We start from the raw sequence: 19,364 nt of genomic DNA, 5'->3' as shown, positions 1-19,364 counted from the left end.
TTTGCTGGTTATAATTTAGGTTTTACACATACACACACACACACACACACACACACACACACACACACACACACACACACAAGGGGGGGTGGGGAGGAAGAGTCCAGCTTGTATGTGTATATATATTTTTTCTTTTTTTTACACAATTTGCATCTTTAGTTACAGCAGACTATTAGGGTAGCACTGACTCAAATCCTACTTGATTCCTACATTTAGTTCATTAGAGATTTCTCATGATGCTCCTGTTGAATCTATACAAATATGTGGATCAACTGACCCTCCTGGAGACATGAACTCCTTTCTCTGAGGAGATAACTGAGGAGATAGTTGGGGAATGGAGGAGTGAAAAAGAAAGCCAATTGGACCAAAGTACATACCCCATTCTAACTGGCTGAGGATATCTTAGTAAACGTCCACTACATTACCACCACAGTGTCCTGGCAGTGCTAAGATTATACAGTGTTACAACTGCTCTAAGCCACAGAGGCCCTCATATTACAGATGTATTGCCCAAGAATTACCATTGTTCCCTGTTTCTTTAAAACCAAGAGCTGTAAAAATTCTTCCCAAGGGAAGGGGAACAGTTGTTGGTGGGGATTGCCTCAATTCCTTTGTGGCTGGGAACAGAAGGGACAAAGACTTATAGGAGGAATGTTCCTAGGCCGTCCTGTCCTGGAAGAGGAAGATCCTGCATTCATTCAATCAGGGCATTCTGATATCCATCAAGGGACCACTTGGGATGCTGTCCTTCCTGCCACACAAGCCTATCAGTCACTCTTGTTTAATGCGATGGCAGAATACTTGACCCATTCCAGCCTTGCACTTGACTGTTTTATCAGTGAGTCTGTTTCCCTGAGCTCCAAAGTTATGCCCTCTTTGGTGCCTAGGAAAGCATATAATTCTAATTCATTCATATAGTTGTAAGATTTTTCATTCCTGGTCAAATAATTATTTGTATCCTTTGTTGCCTTTTATTATTAGTTAGCCCGCATTCTCAGCAGAATTTTCCAAAGGTAGGAGCTCTTTCAGGCAGGCCAGGAATACACACATACCTTCCCCACCTTTACATTTAAGTTTTCCAGGATCTGGTTTAGGGCAAATAAATCATATTTGTACTGATAAGTTATTTGTCAGTTCAAATTCAATAATTTTTTTTTTATTGAATCCCATCAATCACAGAGTACCCATAATGTCATTCCCTTTGATTTTCTTGGGAGAATCTATCTATAAATATGTGGATCCCTGAGGAAATGGAGTTTCTTCCAGGTTTTGGAAGACCTTTGTTTGGTACATAGGAGTCCCTCCATTTAGGGACTCAACAGGGTTTAAATAGTTGTCAGTGGCTAGAATTAAATCTCTTTCTCTGAGAGAACAGCTTCATATTTTGGGATTCTAAAGCCTGTTAAGCACCTTCCAGCCTTCTGCTGTAGGACTGTTGTTACTTGCTGAGGGGTATTTATAATTAGACAGGCACCGACGGTTAACTATTGGCTCTTCTTAGTGAGGAGAGTAGCGGCAGTTCCTTGTTCAACATATTTCAGCCTTCTCCATGAAATGGGATCTAATCGTTTTAACAAATATGCTATTATCTGCCTTTCCCTGTATGGTCGCGAGTGAGTGGCTTCAGAAATGGTATCTTTGTCCTCACTTGGAAAATGAATGGACTTGTCTGAAGAGAGCAAGAAGAACAACAGTTATTAATTCTTGGTTTAGATTTTAGCAGATTGATTTTTTTTTTTTTTTTTTTTTTTTTTTTTTTTTTTTTTTGGCCTCCCACAGAAGATCTGGCTCCTCATCTGGGAATTTCTCATTGTGGCCTTTAGTTTGGGTAGCATTGGGGTCAAACCAAAGTTTTAAAAGCCCCATGGAGGCCAAGAATTTTCTAAGTCCCCTTGGTTTTATAGAGTGCAGTTTTAATTACTCCACATTTTGGGGGCATAACTTTCAACTCTCTTTACTAACCAGCTGAGCTAAGTCGTGTATTTCTTTTCCTGCAAAGTGTAATTTCCTTTTAGCAACTCTGAGTCCCCGTCCTCCAAGTAAATGTAATAAGGCTACTGTTGATTTAATAATTTCTTTCAGTTGTTCCCAGGACTAATAAATCATCCTTATTTTGGAGGAGCCTAAATTCTGAAGGACCAGGGACATTTGGCTAAACAAATAAGGGGACTCAGTGGTCCTCTGAAGAAGAACACTTTGTAAATACCCTTCCTCCCTCCCTCCCTCCCTCCCTCCCTCCCTCCCTCCCTCCCTCCCTCCCTTCCTTCCTTCCTTCCTTCCTTCCTTCCTTTTCTTTTTTCTTTGGATCTTCCATCTTGTGCAGCAAATACCTTTCTGCTGTCTTCTGCCAAAGGATGATCCCAGAGGGCATCACTGAGATCAGTCCTATTGAATCACTTGTGATCATATGGGATTTTCAGAAATGGAAGAAGGACTTGTGACTTCTGGGTGCCCGATAAGGGCAATCAGATATACTGTCTGCTTGGACTATCCTAAGTCTCATTCTATTGTCTTAAAAGGAGCATTGTATAGAGGAACATTCCAGGTCTAAGGCATGCCTTCTCAAGACCATTTGTAATCGGCATCAACTGTGTTCTCCCCACTTAAGGAATGGGGTGCTATTTCCTCTTAACCGCATCCGCAAGGCTTTAAGACTTCAGAGTTGGTGAGGTCTGCAGCACACTCATGGTTTCCTTATTCTACCCTAACTTCAGGATTACTCTGATCTGCTCTGAAGTTAGGAGCTGCAAAGCCACCTAGAGATCAGCATTGTCTATTGTTAAGTCCTGTGCTCCACTGAGTCATGTGTGCTCTTCCCGCATCCAGGGTGAGAAACAGTTGCATGCATGTGCCCCTGTTTTGTATACAACCACAACGAGTTGTATTATAGGAGTGATAAAATGACACTCTTCACTTCCGAGACTTGCAGGTGTTGACTAAAAGGAGATCTAGGAGATCCCATAAGACAGGGAAGAGACATTTGCCACAGAATCTATCTGGAAGGGTATTTCCTCCCTCTGTGCTACCATTGAAATATTTAACAGGACGCTTGGTGGGATCCTTCTAGATAATAGAACATCTGCCCTATTATTACTCATTGAAAGTCAGTATTATCTGTTTTCTGTTTAAAATGGACCATTCTCTTTTAAGTTTTCCTTCTCCCCATATTTGTAGCAATTGCTCTTTCATTTCTCCATGGAATTCTCTCTTTTCTCTCAGTCCTGTTGTGGGAACTCTGTTTTGTGCAATGGGCTTTCAGTTTCTGACTTCTGACCTACTCCCACAGTCTTGTTGTTGTTGCTGTTGTTGTTATTTTTTTTTGTATTGTCTTGTCTTTCGTTTTTTGTTGCCCCCCCCCCCAACCATACCTGTGCCTCTTATTTATCATTTTCTTCCTCCCTTCTTACATAGACCTTTAAGGCCCCTTCAACAACTTTTCCACATTTAGGTCCTTCCAGTCTTCAATAACTTTCTTGCTGTCTTGCCAGCTGCTAGTTGCAAAAGTGATCTTTAGCATCCCTAGTACCAAGAGCTTTCCTTTGTCTAATCTAGGGTACTTTCTAATCCTTTAACCTTTCTCGAAACTAGGCACTTGTAGAAAGTATTTCCATTGTAGGCTGAATCTTTATTCATGTTCTAGAGATAGAATGTTCTTCTGATTGAGTCTTCAAGGAGGACCCTCATAAGAACTAAGTGGACCGACCTCATTATTATTATCCATACAAGATATGAGTTAGGGAATTTTTTTTTTATCTCTCTGTCCAGGTGCAAATTATTTTTACAGGTTTCTGCTCTGTGTAGGAGAAACCCCCTTATTCTAAAGAGGTAAGAGAATACTCAATATTGATGTCTATTCAGACTAGTAACAAAGTTGATACCTAGGGAATTGATCCAAGTGATCAATCACCAATATTTATTTTCTATCAGAGGCTTCAATTCCCTTTTTAAACTTCAGACCTTTGATTTGTTAAGGTTTGTACTGGAAGGTACCTCGTCACCTATATGAGTACTTAGGTCTCTTATCACTACATTCGCAGTCTACTTTCAATTTGGGGTTACAGTCATTAGTAAAGGAGATTAAATAGTCTGTATATTAGAACATTTTTTCTTTTCCATAATATATACAACAGTTATTATCCTTTAAAAGGCAGGTATTACTTTAGCCATTTTCTCAAAGTCCTTATGCTGAACAATTGATCCAGTATTGCAATATGCTAAAATGTATGGGTAATGTAGCTTTGTGGTTTGATTTTGGTTATCTAGGAGGTGAGTGATTTATCATTTACAACATGGCTGTATCCTTGTTATCATGGCACATGGGTGGGCTTTTGTCAGTGTGTCAGCATATTTAGTGTTTAAACACTTTCACTTTTCAGTTAAAACTTATTTAAAGATAAGATTCTTTTTAGTTTTCTTTAAAATTATTTTACTGGCATTAATGACTATGTCCCTGGGGTTTATGCTGCCACTTTTTCTGTCCCCAGGTGGTATTTGGTTCTTTTATTGCGGTGCATTGTTGTGTAAAAAGCTCTATGTAGGCTTCAGGGAAAAAAGGGGGAGGGGGGGATGAATGCCTCAGGATAGGTCTTTACTCAGACAAACTGACATGGAGAGTAGAACAGTTACCAATTAATTTATTAAATGTGCTCAGTCAGGCCAGATAAATCAAAGAAATGTGCTACCCCCTGCTAAGTTGTCAACATGAGATTGGCCTGGAGTTTCTGAGATAATTACCTCTAGTTTCTGCTCCATCTTCACTCACATAGACCCAGCCTGAATTTTTCCCATGTGAGCTAGTGAACAGGCTAAATTATCCCCAGCTCTTCCGAAAACCCTCAAGCATCTTTAACTTTGAGATGCAGCTTTGCAAAAGTTTCTACTCAACTTTACTATTTGCTTCTCAAAAGGCATATCTGTTCTTTTTTTTTTAATTTTTTTTATTACATATTTTCCTCAATTACATTTCCAATGCTATCCCAAAAGCCTCCCACACCCCCACCTCCCCTACCCACCCATTCCCATTTTTTGGCCCTGGTGTTCCCCTGTACTGGGGCATATAAAGTTTGCCTGTCCAGTGGGCCTCTCTTTCCAGTGATTGCCGACTAGGCCATCTTTTGATACGTATGTAGCTAGAGACAAGAGCTCCAGGGTACTGGTTATTTCATAATGTTGTTCTACCTATAGGGTTGCAGATCCCTTTAGCTCCTTGGATACTTTCTCTAGCTCCTCCATTGGGGGCCCTGTGATCCATCCAATAGTTGACTGTGAGCATCCACTTCTGTGTTTGTTAGGCCCCGGCCTAGTCTCACAAGAGACAGCTATATCATGGTCCTTGCACCAAATGCTCGCTAGTGTTTGCAATGGTGTCATCATTTGGAGGCTAATTATGGGATGGATCCCTGGATATGGCAGTCTCTTGATGGTCCATCCTTTTGTCTCAGCTCCAAACTTTGTTTCTGTAACTCCTTCCATGGGTGATTGTTTCCAATTCGAAGAAGGGGCAAAGTGTCCACACTTTGGTCTTTGTTCTTCTTCAGTTTCATGTGTTTTGCAAATTGTACCTTATATCTCAATATATTAAGTTTCAGGACTAATATCCACTTATCAGTGAGTATATATTATTTGAGTTCTTTTGTGATTGTGTTACCTCACTCAGGATGATGCCCTCCAGGTCCAACCATTTGCCTAGGAATTTCATAAATTCATTCTTTTTAATAGCTGAGTAGTACTCCATTGTGTAAATGTAACACATTTTTTTGTATCCATTCCTCTGTTGAGGGGCATCTGGGTTCTTTCCAGCTTCTAGCTATTATAAATAAGGCTGCTATGAACATAGTGGAGCATGTGTCCTTCTTACCAGTTGGGGCATCTTCTGGATATATGCCCAGGAGAGGTATTGCGGGATCTTCTGGTATTACTATGTCCAATTTTCTGAGGAACCGCCAGACTGATTTCCAGAGTGGTTGTACTTTTGAGATAGGGTCTTAATAAGTTGCTGAGGCTCGCCTAATGCTTGCAAAAGTCCTCCTGCCTCAGCCTCTTGAGTGTTAAGATTCCAGGCTTGGAGTGCTTACAGTAGAGTTGGTAATGTTAGCCTAAGCTTGCTAAGGAGAGAAATAACCTTGACATTTACATTTCAGGTGGCAGCTGAATGGCAGTGATATTGATACAAGTCTGGACCATCGTTACAAACTGAATGGAGGAAATCTCATAGTTATTAACCCTAACAGAAATTGGGATACAGGAAGTTACCAGTGTTTTGCAACGAATTCTCTTGGAACAATAGTGAGCAGAGAAGCCAAACTCCAGTTTGCCTGTAAGTTCATATTTGTACATATACATAAACCAATATTTTAAAACGCATATATGAATCTCATGAATCTGTGTGGTCATTTAGACTTTCAAAACAAGATGTGATTATTTTAAACTCAAAAACTGATTGGATAATTCTGCCTCAGCCTCTGGGGAATTGAATCTCTTTAGATTTTTCTAGGAGAAAAGAACTGATAGAATAAATTATATGTGTGTATTTATTAGAATGGCGTGTAGGCTATTTGACTCGTGCTACAACAGCTCTCTACCAACTCAAAGGCCAAGAATCTAGTCATTGTCTAGTACACACTGTCTGTCTCAGCTGGTTTTTGAATACTAAATATTTTTATTGGTTATTTTATCTATTGATATTTTAAATCTTATCCTACTTCCCACCTTCCCCTTCACAAACCCTCTATCCTCTCCCCTTCCCACTGCCTCTGTGAGGGTACTCCACCAACTGCCCACCCATTCCCATCTAGTATTCCCCTACACTTGGGCATCAGGGCTCCACAGGACTAGGGGTCTCCCTACCCAGTGATACCAGATAAGGCAATCCTCTGCTACATATGCAGCCAGAGCCATGGGTCCCTCAATGTATAATCTTTGGTTGGTGCTTTAGTCCTTGGGCAATCTGGGGTTCTGGTTGGTTGTTCTGATGTTCTTCCTATGGAGTTGCAAACAAACCTCTTCAGCCCCTTCATCCCTTCCTCTAACTCCTCCATTGAGATCCCCTGCTCAGTCCAGTGGTTGGCTGTAAGCTTCTGCATCTATATTGGTTCAGGCTCTGGCAGAGCCTCTCAGGGGACAGCTATACCAGGCTCCTGTCAGCAAGTGCTTCTTAGCATTAGCAATAGTGTCTGGGTTTGGTGTCTGCAGATGGGATGGATCCCAAGATGGGGCAGAATCAGGATGGTCTTTTCTTCAGTCTCTGATCCACTCTTTGTCCCTTCATTTCCTCTAGACAGGAAAAGAAAACTTGATCTCCATATTCTCCCAAAATCCCTTAGTCCCTACCTGGCATACTCTACCTTTAACCTTGGATTTTCCACCTCAAGGTCTGGATTTCTTCACCCCAGAAGTGCTTCCTATATAATACAAATACCATGCAGAAGTAGATTTTAATACCACTGAAAGATAGGTGAACATGCTAATAAGAATGAGAGCCAGTAGGTAAAAACACAAAAGACATCCCAGGGGAGCCCCAACTGCTCAGGGGAGAAGTGGAGGAGGTAGAATGATTGTGGGAGGGAATAATGGGAAATGGGACAGTGAGTGGAATGTAAATGAGTAAAAAATTAATAATACTAAATAAATTTGAAAAATAGTTTCCTTCTTTCATGTCTTATTACATTTCTTGAACCTAGATGGTGTGGTCCAGATTTAAGGTTGGTCTTCTGACCTAAATAAACCCAAAGTAAGACAAACACTAACTTTAGCCTTCTTTATAGCAGTCTGAAAGTATGTACATAAGAAATCGATATGGACCTGGGAAAAAGCCCTTGATCTTTCCATTCTTGGCACCCACAAACAATTATTAAAATGTGACAAAGTTCAAAGTACCTCACCTCTTCCGTCTCTGACCCTCACATCTCCTTTTTCTCTTATTGTCTGTTTCTTGGACGTGTCTTTGCTTTTCTGAATGGGCATGTACCACATCAGGATAAAGGTTCTCACTTTCAGAACCAAACTCAAACTCAGAAAGACCTTGGACCTTTCCTCCAGCATTCTGATCAGTCTTAAATGTTTTAACTTCTCCTATTCTTGGCATCTGGCTGCATATCAGTCTGGGTATATAGTAAGATTATTTTACCTTGTGGTATTTTTATATACTTTTTGGTGTTTCCCCGAGTGATTCATTTTGAAGAATTAGAATGCAATCTTGCACATAAGCCTCATAATACATTACATTAATAAAGTACAAAGTGTGTGTGTTTTTTTTAATTAATGTGATAGGGATATAGATTCTGGTAAAGAGGTTAATGAAGGAAATTATATATATATATATATATATATATATATATATATATATACTTTTTATTAGGTATTTTCCTCATTTACATTTCCAATGGTATCTCAAAAATCCCCCATACCATCCCACCCACTCTCCTACCCACCCCCTCCCACTTTTTGGCCCTGGCGTTCCCCTGTACTTGGGCATATAAAGTTTGCAAGTCCAATGGGCCTCTCTTTCCAGTGATGGCCGACTAGAATATCTTTTGATACATATGCAGCTAGAGTCAAGAGCTTCGGGGTACTGGTTAGTTCATAATGTTGTTCTACCTATAGGGTTGCAGATCACTTTAGCTCCTTGGGTATTTTCTCTAGCTCCTCCATTGGGGGCCCTGTGATCCATCCATTAGCTGACTGTGAGCATCCACTTCTGAGTTTGCTAGGCCCCAGCATAGTCTCACAAGACACAGCTAAATCTGGATCCTTTCAGGAAAATCTTGCTAGTATATGCAATGGTGTCAGCATTTGGAAGCTGATTATGGGATGGGACCCTGTATATGGCAGGCTCTAGATGGTCCATCCTTTTGACACAGCTCCAAGCTTTGTCTCTGTAACTCCTTCCATGGGTGTTTTGTTCCCAATTCGAAGAAGGGGCAAAGTGTCCACACTTTGGTCTTCGTTCTTCTTGAGTTTCATGCGTTTAGCAAAGTGTATCTCATATCTTGGGTATCCTAAGTTTCTGGGCAAATATCCACTTATCAGTGAGTACATATTGTGTGAGTTCCATTGTGATTGGGTTACCTCACTCAGGATGATGCCCCCAGGTCCATCCATTTGCCTAGGAATTTCATAAATTCATTCTTTTGAAATAGCTGAGTAATACTCCATTGTGTAAATGTACCACATTTTCTGTATCCATTCCTCTGTTGAGGGGCATCTGGGTTCTTTCCAGCTTCGGCCTATTATAAATAAGGCTAATATGAACATAGTGGAGCATGTGTCCTTCTTACCAGTTGGAACATCTTCTGCATATGTGCTCAGGAGAGGTATTGCAGGATCCTCCGTACTGGATATATAGTACTATATCCAGTTTTCTGAGCAACTGCCAGACTGATTTCCAGAGCGGTTGTACAAGTTTGCAATCCCACCAACAATGGAGGAGTGTTCCTCTTTCTCCATATCCTCACCAGCATCTGCTGTCACCTGAATTTTTGATCTTAGCCATTCTGACTGGTGTGAGTTGGAATCTCAGGGTTGTTTTGATTTGCATTTCTCTGATGATTAAGGATGCTGAACATTTTTTTCAGGTGCTTCTCAGCCATTCGGTATTCCTCAGGGGAGAATTCTTTGTTTAGCTCTGAGTCCCATTTTTTAATGGGGTTATTTGATTTTCTGGAGTCCACTTTCTTGAGTTTTATATATATATATATATATATTGGATATTAGCCCCCTATCTGATTTAGGATAGGTAAAAATACTTTCCCAATCTGTTGGTGGTCTTTTTGTCTTATTGACGGTGTCTTTTTGCCTTGCAGAAGCTTTGCAGTTCCATGAGGTCCCATTTGTCAATTCTCGATCTTACAGAACAAGCCATTGCTGTTCTATTCAGGAAGTTTCTCCTGTGCCCATATCTTCCAGGGTTTTCTCTACTTTCTCCTCAATAAGTTTCAGTGTCTCTGGTTTTATGTGGAGTTCCTTAATCCACTTAGATTTGACCTTAGTACAAGGAGATAGGAATGGATTGATTCGAATTCTTCTACATGATAACCACAAGTTGTGCCAGCACCATTTGTTGAAGATGCTGTCTTTTTTCCACTGGATGGTTTTTCTCCCTTGTCAAAGATCAAGTGACCATAGGTGTGTGGGTTCATTTCTGGATCTTCAATTCTATTCCATTGGTGTACTTGTCTGTCACTATACCAGTACCATGCAGTTTTTATCACAATTGCTCTGTAGTACAGCTTTAGGTCAGGCATGGTGATTCTACCAGAGGTTCTTTTATCCTTGAGAAGAGTTTTTGCTATCCTAGGTTTTTTGTTATTCCAGATGAATTTGCTGATTGCCCTTTCTAATTCGTTGAATAATTGAATTGGAATTTTGATGGGGTTGCATTGAATCTGTAGATTGCTTTTGGTAAGATAGCCATTTTTACAATGTTGATCCTGCCAGTCCATGAGCATGGGAGATCTTTCCATCTTCTGAGATCTTCTATAATTTCTTTCTTCAGAGACTTGAAGTTTTTATCATACAGATCTTTCACTTCCTTAGTTAGAGTCACGCCAAGGTATTTTATATGATTTGTGACTATTGAGAAGGGTGTTGTTTCCCTAATTTCTTTCTCAGCCTGTGTATTCTTTGTGTACAGAAAGGCCATTGACTTGTTTGAGTTAATTTTATATCCAGCTACTTCACCGAATCTGTTCATCAGGTTTAGGAGTTCTCTGGTGGAATTTTTAGGGTCACTTATATATACTAACATATCATCTGCAAAAAGTGATATTTTGACTTCATTTTTCCAATTTGTATCCCCTTGATCTCCTTTTGTTGTCTAATTGCTCTGGCTAGGACTTCAAGTACTATGTTGAACAGGTAGGGAGAAAGTGGGCAGCCTTGTCTAGTCCCTGATTTTAGTGGGATTGCTTCTAGCTTCTCACCATTTACTTTGATGTTGGCTATTGGTTTGCTGTAGATTGCTTTTATCATGTTTAGGTATGGGCCTTGAATTCCTGATCTTTCCAAGACTTTTATCATGAATGGGTGTTGGATTTTGTCAAATGCTTTTTCTGCATCTAATGAGATGATCATGTGGTTTTTGTCTTTGATTTTGTTTATATACTGGATTACATTGATGGATTTCCGTATATTGAACCATCCCTGCATCCCTGAGATGAAACCTACTTGGTCAGGATGGATGATTGTTTTGATGTGTTCTTGGATTTGCTTAGCGAGAACTTTATTGAGGATGTTTGCATCGATATTCATAAGGGAAGTTGTTCTGAAGTTCTCTATCTTTGTTAGGTCTTTTTGTGGATTAGGTATCAGAGTAATTGTGGCTTCATAGAATGAGTTGAGTAGAGTACCATCTACTTCTGTTTTGTGAAATAGTTTGTGCAGAACTGGGATTAGATCTTCTTTGAAGGTCTGATAGAATTCTGCACTAAACCCATCTGGTCCTGGGCTTTTTTTTTTTTTTTTTGGCTGGGAGACTATTAATGAATGCTTCTATTTCTTTAGGGGATATAGGACTGTTTAGGTCATTAACCTGATCTTGATTTAACTTTGGTACCTGGTATCTGTCTAGAAACGTGTCCATTTCATCCAGGTTCTCCAGTTTTGTTGAGTATAGCCTTTTGTAGAAGGATCTGATGGTGTTTTGGATTTCTTCAAGATCTGTTGTTATGTCTCCCTTTTCATTTCTGATTTTGTTAATTAGAATGCTTTCCCTGTGCCCTCTCATGAGTCTGGCTAAGGGTTTATCTATCTTGTTGATTTTCTTAAAGAACCAGCTCCTTGACTAGTTGATTCTTTGAATAGTTCTTCTTGTTTCCACTTGGTTGATTTCACCCCTGAGTTTGATTATTTCCTGTAGTCTACTCCTCTTGGGTGAATTTGCTTTCTTTTGTTCTAGACCTTTTAGGTGTGTTGTCAAGCTGATAATGTGTGCTCTCTCTAGTTTCTTTTTGGAGGCACTCAGAGCTATGAGTTTTCCTCTTAGAAATGCTTTCATTGTGTCTATATGTTTGGGTGTGTTGAGGCTTCATTTTCATTAAACTCCAAAAAGTCCTTAATTTCTTTCTTTATTCCTTCCTTGACCAAGGTATCATTGAGAAGAGTGCTGTTCAGTTTCCACGTGAATATTTGCTTTCTGTTATTTATTTTGTTATTGAAGATCAGCCTTAGTCCATGGTGATCTGATAGGATGCATGGGACGATTTCAATATTTTTATATCTGTTGAGGCTTGTTTTGTTTGCAATTATGTGGTCAATTTTGGAGAAGATACCATGAGGTGCTGAGAAGAAGTTATATCCTTTTGTTTTAGGATAAAATGTTCTGTAGATATCTGTTAGATCCATTTGTTTCATAACTTCTGTTAGTTTCACTGTGTCCCTGTTTAGTTTCTGTTTCCATGATCTGTCCATTGGTGGAAGTAGTGTGGTGAAGTCCCCCACTATTATTGTGTGTGGTGCAATGTTTGCTTTAAGCTTTAGTTAAGTTTCCTTAATGAATGTGGCTGCCCTTGTATTTGGACATAAATATTCAGAATTAAGAGTTCCTCTTGGAAGAATTTACCTTTGATGAGTATGAAGTGTCCCTCCTTGTCTTTTTTGGTGACCTTGTGTTGGAAGTCGATTTTATTAGATATTAGAATGTCTACTCCATATTGTTTCTTCAGACCATTTGTGTGGAAAATTGTTTTCCAGCCTTTCACTCTGAGGTAGTGTCTGTCTTTTCCCCTGAGAATGGTTTCCTGTAAGCAGCAAAATGTTAGGTCCTGTTTGTGTAGCCGGGCTATTAGTCTATGTCTTTTTATTGGGGAATTGAGTCCATTGATATTAAGAGATATTAAGGAAAAGAAATTGATGCTTCCTATTATTTTTGTTGTTAAAGTTTGCATTCTGTTCTTGTAGCTGTCTTATTTTAGGTTTGTTGAGGGATTACCTTCTTGCTTTTTCTTGGACGTGGTTTCCATCCTTGTATTTTTTTTTTTTCTGTTATTATCCTTTGAAGGGCTGGATTCGTGGAAAGATAATGGGTGAATTTGGTTCTGTTGTGGAATACTTTTGTTTCTCCATCTAAGGTTATTGTAAGTTTGGCTGGGTATCGTATCCTTGGTTGGCATTTGTGTTCTTTTAGTGTCTGTATATCATCTGTCCAGGCTCTTCTGGCTTTCATAGTCTCTGGTGAAAAGTCTGGTGTAATTCTGATAGGCTTGCCTTTATATGTTACTTGACCCTTTTCCCTTACTGCTTTTAACATTCTATTTTATTTAGTGCATTTGTTGTTCTGATTATTATGTGTCGGGAGGAATTTCTTTTCTGGTCCAGTCTATTTGGAGTTCTGTAGGCTTCTTGTATGATCATGGGCGTTTCTTTCTTTATGTTTGGGAAGTTTTCTTCTATTATTTTGTTGAAGATATTAGCTGGCCCTTTAAGTTGAAAATCTTCATTCTCATCAATTCCTATTATCCGTAGGTTTGGTCTTCTCATTGTGTCCTGGATTTCCTGGATGTTTTGAGTCAGGATCTTTTTTCGTTTTGTATTTTCTTTGATTGTTGTGCTGATGTTCTCTATGGAATCTTCTGCACCTGAGATTCTCTCTTCCATCTCTTGTATTCTGTTGCTGATGCTCGCATCTGTGGTTCCAGATTGCTTTCGTAGGGTTTCTATCTCCAGCGTTGCCTCACTTTGGGTTTTTTTTATTGTGTCTACTTCCCTTTTTAGGTCTAGGTCTTGGATGGTTATATTCAATTCCATCACCTTTGGTTGGTTTGTGTTGGTTTTGTTGTGTTTTCCTGTAATTCTTTAAGGGATTTTTGTGCTTCCTCTTTAAGATCTTCTACCAGTTTAGCAGTATTCTCCTGTATTTCTTTGAGTGAGTTATTAAGGTTCTTCTTGATGTCCTCTATCATCATCATGAGATATGCTTTGAGATCCAGGTCTAGCTTTTCGGGTGTGTTGGGGTGCCCTGGACTGGGCAAGGTGGGAGTGCTGGGTTCTGGTGGTGGTGAGTGGTCTTGGTTTCTGTTAGTAAGATTCTTACATTTACCTTTCGCCATCTGGTAATCTCTGGAGTTAATTGATTTAGTTGTCTCTGGTTAGAGCTTGTTCCTCAAGTGATTCTATTAACCTCTGTCAGCAGACCTGGGAGACTAGCTCTCTCCTCTGAGTTTCAGTGGTCAGAGCACTCTCTGCAGGCAAGCTCTCCTCTTACAGGGAAGGTGTACAGATATCTGGCGTTAGGACCTTTCTCCTGGCCGAAGACGAAGGCCCAAAATAGAACCTGTCCCTCTGCTGAGTTGCTTTGGCCTGTCCCAGAAGCTGTTAGCTTCTGTATTCTATACTCTCACCTGTGCAGAATACTCGTGGAGAGTCCTGGAACCAAGATGTCTGCATCCAATGCTCAGGCCAAGTGCTCCCGGCCAGGGCAGACCCCTTTCCTCTAGCCGGGAAAGTGGCCAGATGTCTTGGGCCCAAAAAGGGGGCTGCCTTAGAAGCTCTGTGGCTCCTGCCTGTCCCAGAAGCTGTTAGCTTCTGTATTCTGCACTCTCACCTGTGCTGAATCCTCTTGGCGGGGTCCCGGAACCAGGAAATTATTCTTAATCATTAATTGTATAGAGGTGAGAGATAGTTACTGATTATTAAATTAATTTGGATATGAGGACAGAATATAATACCAATATGTAAATTAAAGGAGACATAAAGGTGGAATGTTTGTGTCGACACAATGCTGGTAACTGCAATTCAGAGAAGTCCTGGCTGTCTTTCCTGAAGGTAAAGGCATTGCAAGCATTGCCACTGAACAGTACTCCACATCCCATCGAGGCTGCATTGTGTATTGGGTTATTTCACTGCTCTTTGTTTCCATCAGTGAGGTGGAGAGTTCTGCTGTGCTCAGCACAGATGAGTGAATGGGTGAAAATAGAGCCATCACCCCACTAATATGGGTGAAATAGAAAGACATTGTGTTTGATTTCTAAGGTGCTTTGAATTACTGTTGGTAATAAAATTAGGACATACTTATTCAATTCATAGTCCACAATACCAGTTTCTTTGGCAATTGTCAGACCCCTTCAGTAAATTGTGGAATACTCAGACAAATTATTGACAAATATATATATATATATATATATATATATATATGAAAGAATGCATGATATTTACACACACTCACATATGCACATATATTAGTTATTTGTGTCTGTTTCAAATGTGTGTAGTTTTTCATCTGTTTCTTCTCTCTACTCTGAAGGTTTGAGGAATATTCAAGCATTCACATATGCTTACTCTAATCAATTAATTTTGCCTTACTGTAAAATAATTCTTGATCATAATATTGTTTTCTTTTAACTATGTTTGAGATGGAATGCATTTATAAAACTATGAGTTATACTGGATGTGCTAATGGCATGAAGAAAACATAAGGAATATCTGTTACCAGCCACTTATTGTTTAGAATTTGAAAGATTTGAGATGCCATTTATTCCCCTGAGGAAAAACTCTACTGAGGATCATATCTCCCTCCCTGTTTACATAGATGGTTACTGTTCTTCAACACCTTTACTGTCTGGGCATTTTTCCATTCTTTGACTACACATGCATAGACTTCTAAAAGTGTGCTACCATTTTAATTCCCTTAGTGGCAGTCAACATAGTGCATACATGGAAACATTTTATTCCTTCAGACCTATGCTTAGGAAGACCTGTTAAACCTTTTGATGATTTCACACACACACACACACACACACACACACAAACTTTATCTTCATCACATCTATCTCATTCTCCTGAATCTAATGTCTCCTGTATATAGTTGACACAGCCCCTCCCACCTTCATGTTTTCTTTTGTCTTTTTCTTTTTAATAACCATTGAGTTAATTAATACTGTCTCCATGTACATGATGTGGTGATAATTCACCTGAACACTGGCAATTTAGCAGCCCTTCAACTCCAAAGAAACATGAATCCACCCCACCAGCAGCCATTAGCTACCTAGTTCCTAGCTGTTCACCCAGCTGTGGGTGTCTCAATGTTACAAATTACTTTTTTCATCACTTACATATATTGTTTGCTTGCCAACAGTTAATTCTTTTGTTAACACAGTCAAATGAGCAGATGTTCTTAGATTTGTGTTTTAAAAGATGCCTTTTACTGTGTAGTTATCTTCCCTGATTTCTGTCCATTGTTTTCTGTCTTTATTTTGAATTGAAAAAGTTATTCTCTTGAAGCACCAATAGAAGTTTTAACATTTGGCTTCCTAGATATAAACCTTCAATCCTTAGGATTTGGTTTTGCATGTCTTATGAGAGTGATCTGTCTTGTTTATTCCAAAATATCCAGTTAACTGAATCTGAGGGACTACAGGAGCTAAAGTCCATAGTTTATTGATGAAATCAAAATCTGTATTAGTCACATTTTAATCTGTTCTGCTTTGCAAAAGGCATTTTCTGAGAGAATTTGGGATTGTTTCCTTGTCAGTCCTTGTTCCTACCACATGATTTTCATATATTTGATTAAATCAGCCCGGTATACATAAAACATTGAATGGATATTTCTAGATGAGGATTGCAGAGTTGCTCTTGATTTAGGAATATGTAAATAGGATTACAGTTTCACTGTGCCATGCTGTTAATCCTAAATGTAAAAACCTTTTCTTTAATATTCATTTATTTTTAAAATTCTCTCTTTCTCTCTCTCTTTCTCTCTCTTTCTCTCTCTCTCTCTCTCTCTCTCTCTCTCTCTCTTTTTCTCTCTCTCCTGCCCTATCTTCTTGCATGTGATGCATGTTTGAGTGAATTGTCTGTCCACAGAGGCCAGAAGAGAGTGTAAGTTCCCCTAAGGCTGGAGGTATAGTAAACATGGGTACTACAAACCAAACTTGGATCCTCCACAGTAGCTGAGCCATTGTTTCAAACCATATACTAAGTTTTATAAATGCTCTTAATCAAATACCTTTCTGGCACTTTTGGGTTTACTTTGAGTCATTTTTTTCTCTGACTGTGGTTTAATAAATTTATTGAAACTCTGATGCTAGTTCCAACCTTTTAGTCCATCTACATGGAGAATATAATCTAGTATTTATGAAGAAGAAGAGAAAAGAGGTAGAAAGAAAAATATTTTCTTTTTCTTTTTTTTTCAAGGTTATTACCAACACATTTATTTATGATCAAGGTGACCTATACAAGGAAGAGTTTGTTTGGAGTTCACAGTTCCTAGAGTCCATGACCATCATAGCAGGGAGCATGGCAGTCAAGCATGGCACTGGAGAAAAAGGCAAAGAGAGCTAACTGAGAATGGTATGGGCTTTTGAAATCTCAAAGTGCACCTCCCCCCTTCTCCAACATAGCCATGACTTTTAATCCTTCCCAAACACTTCTACCTACTGGGAACCAAGTACTCAAATATATTAGCCCATAGGAACCATGCTTATTCAAATCAGCACACATGGAAAGAAAGTATTATACTGACTGAGCCCCCTCCCCAGCCTCTAGTACTAACTGGTTTTTTTTTTTTTAATTAGGTATTTTCCTCGTTTACATTTTCAATGCTATCCCAAGGGTCCCCCATACCCCCCCCCCAATCCCAGAAGTCTGCCCAATTGAGGACAATTTTTCTGTATACGCTCTCAGAGTTTGAGCAACATCGGTGCCTTTAGCAGTGTTCTTGAATAACATGTCCTAAGGCTGTTTGGAATATGCCATTTCAGACTGATTCCTACACAACAGTTATATATCTTCATGAAACCCTGGTCTATGTACTTCTTGGCCTTGAGTCTGATGTTCTTTCGCTCATTCCTGATGTTCAGAGTTTTAGTGTGCAGGGTCCACAGAGTTGACTGCCTGCCTAAAATTGTTACAAGTGTGGTTGACTGCAAGGCTGGACCTTATACTGTACTGGAAGTTCTCTGATCAGAATATTACATCTGCTCCTCCCTGACTGATTTCTGTTGCTGTTCTTGGGAATTCTCATCTCATTTTGCTTGTTGGTATTCTCAATAGAGGGCACATTTTTTTTTTTTCTTAAGGAAATTTAGTGAAATTCTCTGTAATACAATCCTGAAATTTGGGGATTTTTTTTTTTTTTTAATTCTTGAACAAGTTTTATCTCATATCCGAGTTACTTCATGGATTTCAAACCATGTGAGTTTTGATTGGAAAACTTTATGCCTTTTCCCCTTGGTTTTCTGTTTATGACTACTGTGATATATGTCTTCAGCAGCTGAGATGGGATAGGTGCTCCTTCCAACTATTTCGAATCTTCCAAATCTATTTCCCTCTGGCATTTACATGTACTTCTTGGTAGATTGCCAACTCCTTATTTGAACACTTACATTGAGTTTTAATATCTGTTATGACATTTTGTCCACAGCTCAGATATTTATTTCTCATTTGTCAGTCAAAGACCCAAAGACCTTCATTTTTAAAATTCCATGATTTTATTTTAGGATACATTTTGTTGAAAGTGAGTTAATTGCTTTATGCCTTACCAGCTATATTGGGAACAAAAATCTTTGCATATGTTGTTAATTGGTTCAATTTTTTCTTGACAACTTCATACAAATCTAGAGGCTTTCTTCCTTTTTTAAAATTTTTTTACTTTTACTCACTACTTTCTTATATCTCCCTCTTCTCTCTGTTATTCCTTAGTCTTCCCTATGGGTCATTTTTCTACATTTATGCCATTTTGTTTGTTTTATGCCACTCTGGTTTTCACTAGGATTGTCTATGTGGCCATGTATATGAAACTGTTTATTGGAACCTGGTGGGCTCATCATTTGGTACATAGAGTTACCCTTTCCATAGGATCTATTAGTTGTCAAAAATTCACTATTTTCATAATTTAAGATAATTTAGTATTTGAAATTTCTTTTTTCTGGGACCATATATGTATCTTATGAAGGAAGTCCCAGTGATGGGTATTATAGATCAGGTTAGCCTGTGGGCATGCCTGTGGAAGTCTTGATTAAGTTAGTTGACGAAGGAGTGTTCAGTACATTATGGGTGGTAACATCCATTGGCTTTGAATACTGTGCTGGCTAGGAATGTAAGTGAGTAAGTTAAGTTCAAACATGAATGCATCTATCCCCTCTCTTCTCCTCACTGTGGATATGATATGATAAGCTGATGTATGCTCCCATTATTTTGACATGCTGACAGTGCTAAATTGTAACCTGGCATTATGATCTAAAAGAAATCCTTTCTCTCTTAAGTTGGTTTTGTCAGGTTGTTCTATCACAGGAGTATAATGTAAGCTAGGATGGATCTTTACTTTTAGAAATGATTTCTATAAGTATATTGTATGTACTGCCTCTTTGATAATTGCCTTTTCCATTGGCCTAAGTGCATATTTCTGCAACACTTATTCTTTAAAAGGTTATTTT

At 39.0% G+C, this 19,364-nt stretch overlaps 1 protein-coding gene across 9 annotated transcripts in view; it reads left to right on the top strand.

The window, feature by feature from the left end:
• Positions 1-19,364, top strand: part of Cntn3 (contactin 3) — a 401,311-nt gene that overhangs the window by 138,046 nt on the left and 243,901 nt on the right. For 8 of the 9 annotated variants that reach the window (XR_001785107.2, XR_377430.4, XM_006505729.4 and 5 more), the window contains one exon: positions 6,141-6,316. Coding sequence is in view for 6 of the 9 variants with exons in the window: in XM_006505729.4 (XP_006505792.1) it covers positions 6,141-6,316 (176 nt within the window). In the remaining 3 variants the exon portion in view is untranslated. Of the gene's footprint in view, positions 1-6,140; positions 6,317-17,124; positions 17,281-19,364 lie in introns of those variants that run through there. The other variant, XM_011241248.2, reaches the window with a different exon arrangement.

This window comes from Mus musculus, chromosome 6 (assembly GCF_000001635.26).
Source record: "Mus musculus strain C57BL/6J chromosome 6, GRCm38.p6 C57BL/6J".
Lineage (NCBI taxonomy): Eukaryota > Metazoa > Chordata > Mammalia > Rodentia > Muridae > Mus > Mus musculus.
The sequence above is the reverse complement of the archived record's forward strand: the minus strand, read 5'-3'. Positions and strand labels throughout refer to the sequence as shown.